At 28.6% G+C, this 3,724-nt stretch overlaps 2 protein-coding genes across 2 annotated transcripts; both read left to right on the plus strand.

Moving 5' to 3' along the window:
• Positions 1-769: 769 nt before the first annotated feature.
• On the plus strand, positions 770-1,573 carry LOC108463649 (uncharacterized). Its single transcript, XM_017763553.2, has 2 exons — positions 770-1,009; positions 1,140-1,573. The coding sequence occupies exons 1-2, from the start codon at positions 898-900 to the stop codon at positions 1,394-1,396; spliced, it is 369 nt and encodes a 122-aa protein (XP_017619042.1). The 5' UTR covers positions 770-897; the 3' UTR covers positions 1,397-1,573.
• Positions 1,574-2,906: 1,333 nt separating this feature from the next.
• On the plus strand, positions 2,907-3,524 carry LOC108463440 (EMBRYO SURROUNDING FACTOR 1.3-like). The gene is made up of 2 exons (XM_017763380.2): positions 2,907-3,100; positions 3,187-3,524. The coding sequence occupies exons 1-2, from the start codon at positions 3,040-3,042 to the stop codon at positions 3,411-3,413; spliced, it is 288 nt and encodes a 95-aa protein (XP_017618869.1). The 5' UTR covers positions 2,907-3,039; the 3' UTR covers positions 3,414-3,524.
• Positions 3,525-3,724: the final 200 nt, after the last annotated feature.

A 3,724-nucleotide genomic window follows, 5' to 3' on the forward strand; every position in this document is an offset into this window, starting at 1 on the left:
TACTTAAAATTAGGTACACAATGTAATTATATTGTTTGATGGATGTAAATTTTAATTATAATTTTTTAAGTTAAAATTTAAACTTCAATTTTTAAAGGATAATATAATAAAAATAATTAAAAATTTTTGTATTAAGTAATATATTTATAATTTTTGTATTTCTTATAGAAACAAATTTATATATTTTTTATAGATTATGAAATAATTTTTGATTTTTAACTAATTTAATTATTTCAATGTGTTATCGAATAAAACTTAAGTCTCAAAGCAAGGACGGAGCCAAGGCGTGGTAGGGGCTCTGCCCCCTAAAATGAAAATTTTCACATTTAGTCTTTTTATAATTTTTAAAATTTTAAATTAGTATATAGTAAAATTACACTTTGACTCTTAAGAATGAGAAAAATTGATTTAATCCTTTATAAATTATAAAGATATATACTATTAAAATAGTAAAATTTTATTTTTACTATCATAAAATATACAACTTTACTCCATCCCCTTCAAAAATTTTTTAGCTTCACCTCTGTCTCATTAGAGCATAGCTTCAGTTTATTATCTAAATATTTTCAAAATAAGTAGTGAATCAATATTTAAAAGATTCTCTTGAAGGGGAAGATTTAGTTGGTCTAGTCTTACCGTGTTCAAAGTTACTTGGGCGTCATTGTTTATTTATTTTTGTCCACGATACACACACCTTTACTTGCGTTTACACAAACTGCAACGAAAGAACCCAAATAATGGGTCGACGACCAAGAAATAAAGTAGTTGTCATAGTATTTATAAATGGCAGAGCTGTGATGAGAGCAAACATACTAATTACCACAGCCGAAACAATAATAGTGTTTGTTGTCTTGAGAATTGGGAGAAATTGAACATCTAAAATATTAGCAAAGAATTATGGTAACTATGATCAAATCTCCATTGCCTCTCAATATCCTTTGCTGCTACCTCTTGGTATCTTTCGTCTTCTTCCCACATGGAGCACTCTCTCGTCAACTACTGGGGCAAGGTAAAAATGTATTCAATTTTGTATATGTATTTTAATCATTTTCATTTCTTTTTTTTAAAACCCTTTACAAACTCATTAAGGAAACCTTGTCCTGGTTTATGTGTATGATGTCCAATACATTGAATTGCAGGTGGTAGCAATAATCGAAGCAAAGCGGATGTAAAAAAAAGTACATCAAAATCAGCACCATCTTGGGGTGGCCAGGATTCACATCCACCAACGTCCAGCCAGTTTTCAAATACAGGTTCATCTACGGTCATGTCGTATTCTCGTCAGGTTTCCAACAGCCCCACAGGCACGGGATGGAATTGCAAAACCACACCTACTAGTAATGGTTACGTGAAATCGTGTTCGAAGACCACTTATCAATCCTACACCAATCCATAAAGTTTATGTTTCGTTCTGAGATAAAGTTTGGTCTGTATTCTGTTGTTGTTTGGTATGTTTCGCCCATACCAGCCAAAATGATGTTCATGGCTGGTATATTAACTGTGCACTACGAATGAAATAAATGATAAAAGAAGGATATATAACAAAGTTAAACCTTAATTTTTTTTTATCAAATTTTAAGCTTTAAATTAGGAGTGTTGATAGTTCGATTTTAAATGCCTCAAGTTTAGTATGACTTGAGAAACCTTGAGTTTACATATAAAAATAACCCAAATTTATTTGATTGTTTAAATATATATTGATTGCCAACTCAAAGATAAAATTTTGTGATAGAAGTTCTCTTTAAATAAAGAATATATTGAGACGTTTAGAAGTTCACTTTTTAATTGGTATAATAATAATTGCAGTTTTAATTTTTATATTTTTAACAATTCGACTCTAGTTCTATATAAAAATTATAAAAAATTAATATTATTTAAAAAATAGAAACTTCTATATAAAATTTCTAGAAAAATAAAATCTCGAAATGTTGTTGAAGAACTAATACTTATGGAAAAAAATTATCATTCAATAGAATCCAATAACAAATTAAAAAAAAAAAGGATAGATCATCGCATGCTCCCTCAACGTTTTACGAAACTAAATTAATAATATCTTCAAGTCAGGTTTCATGCCCTCGAAGAACATCATGAATTGATATTACAGAGGCTTGTGAAATCGATTTTGATGTCATTCTTTTAGCAAAACATACCACAAATTTTCTTTTTTAGACTCAATTCAGAATTTTATTTCATTTAATTTATTTTTCAAAACACAAATTATGAAAACAAATTATATTCTAGTTTTTTTTCTTTTCTTATAACGAAAAAACATGTCAAGAAACAGAAGAGTTAAAAAATAGAACCAATAATTTTGCTTAATAATTTTTTTATTTTTTCTGTGTTTTTTAAAGAATGGGTATTAGATATTTCCATTCAAATAATACAAAGAAAAAAAAGTAGAGGATTTAAAATAATTCTCCTCATTTTCTCACCCTTTATCTATTTTTGAAATTTTCATTTACTTTTATTTTTATTTTAAAATGTTCTAAATTTTAAAAAAAGAATTTCAATTTTCATCATTTTATATTAAGAAATAAAATTATTATTATACCAATTAAAAAGTCTCGCTTAATAGTAAGGTGACCAAGAAAAACTATTTGAAAAGTTTAATGATCAAATTATAATTTTTAATTAAATGACCAAAAAATCTTATCCATAATTTAATGATTGTTAATGTAGCTTACCCAAAAAAATAATCTACAATTGAGCTTTGAGTCTGAGCTTTTCTATATTTACATTTATTTTGTCATACTTTATCACTCGTAATTAATTTTTAAAAATTTTACGTGTTTCATTTATTTTAAGTTTATTTATTTTATTTTTAATATTTTCTTAAAAGTACGTGCCACTTTACATTGAATGAAATAAATTTTCTTATGAAAAGCAATTACATAAGTCATGGAGTATCCTCTTTCGATTGGTCCAACTATTTCTTGTATTTAGACTTACATCATACAGAGCATGCTGCTACATATATCGAAAATCTTGAGAATAGGGCTTCAATAAAGTTTCTTGTCAACAACGGCAGCAACCAAGTCAATGACTGTTCGTTTAGCTTTCCTTTTTCTGGTGTTTGCTTCTCTCGTAGCTCTTCATGAATGTACGTGTACTCAATTACAATTTACACAGTTGTTTTTCTTCTAATTGTTGATATACCCTTTTGATGTTTCATTTTGATTTGATCAGGCACCAGTGACGATGAGCTTGATCGGAGCATACCAACAGGCAACGAAATAATTCTAGGACCATGCAGTCATTCAACATGCCGTGTAGAATCAGCATCGGAGAACGACAGCATATTCCGAAATTGTTGGTGCTGTTTATCACTGAAATCACATCTTTGTTATACCTATAGAATTGTCTGCGAAAACAATTGCCCACCCGGACCACCTCCTGATCTTGCAATTCCTTGACTGGATCACCTTGCTTTTGCAATAGCTGAGATGACCCTCTAGTTGTTGAAATCGGCATGTCAATTGTTTCCAATAATCATCAATAAGAAGTGGCCAAAATAAATTTTATAATTCCATTGTGTTATTCATCATTAGGCTCTAGCTTAGAAATTTATGTGGGTAATTACAGTTACAAAATATTAAATACTCTTCTACCGTTACATGGAAATAAGAGGCATTTTTCTAAAAACAAATCTTCTTCTACTCTCTCTCTCTCGAATCTCTCTCCTTCTTTCTAAAATTTTAGAATTTTTCTTAAATTGCATTAAAGG

The sequence above is a fragment of the Gossypium arboreum genome, chromosome 13 (assembly GCF_025698485.1).
Source record: "Gossypium arboreum isolate Shixiya-1 chromosome 13, ASM2569848v2, whole genome shotgun sequence".
Lineage (NCBI taxonomy): Eukaryota > Viridiplantae > Streptophyta > Magnoliopsida > Malvales > Malvaceae > Gossypium > Gossypium arboreum.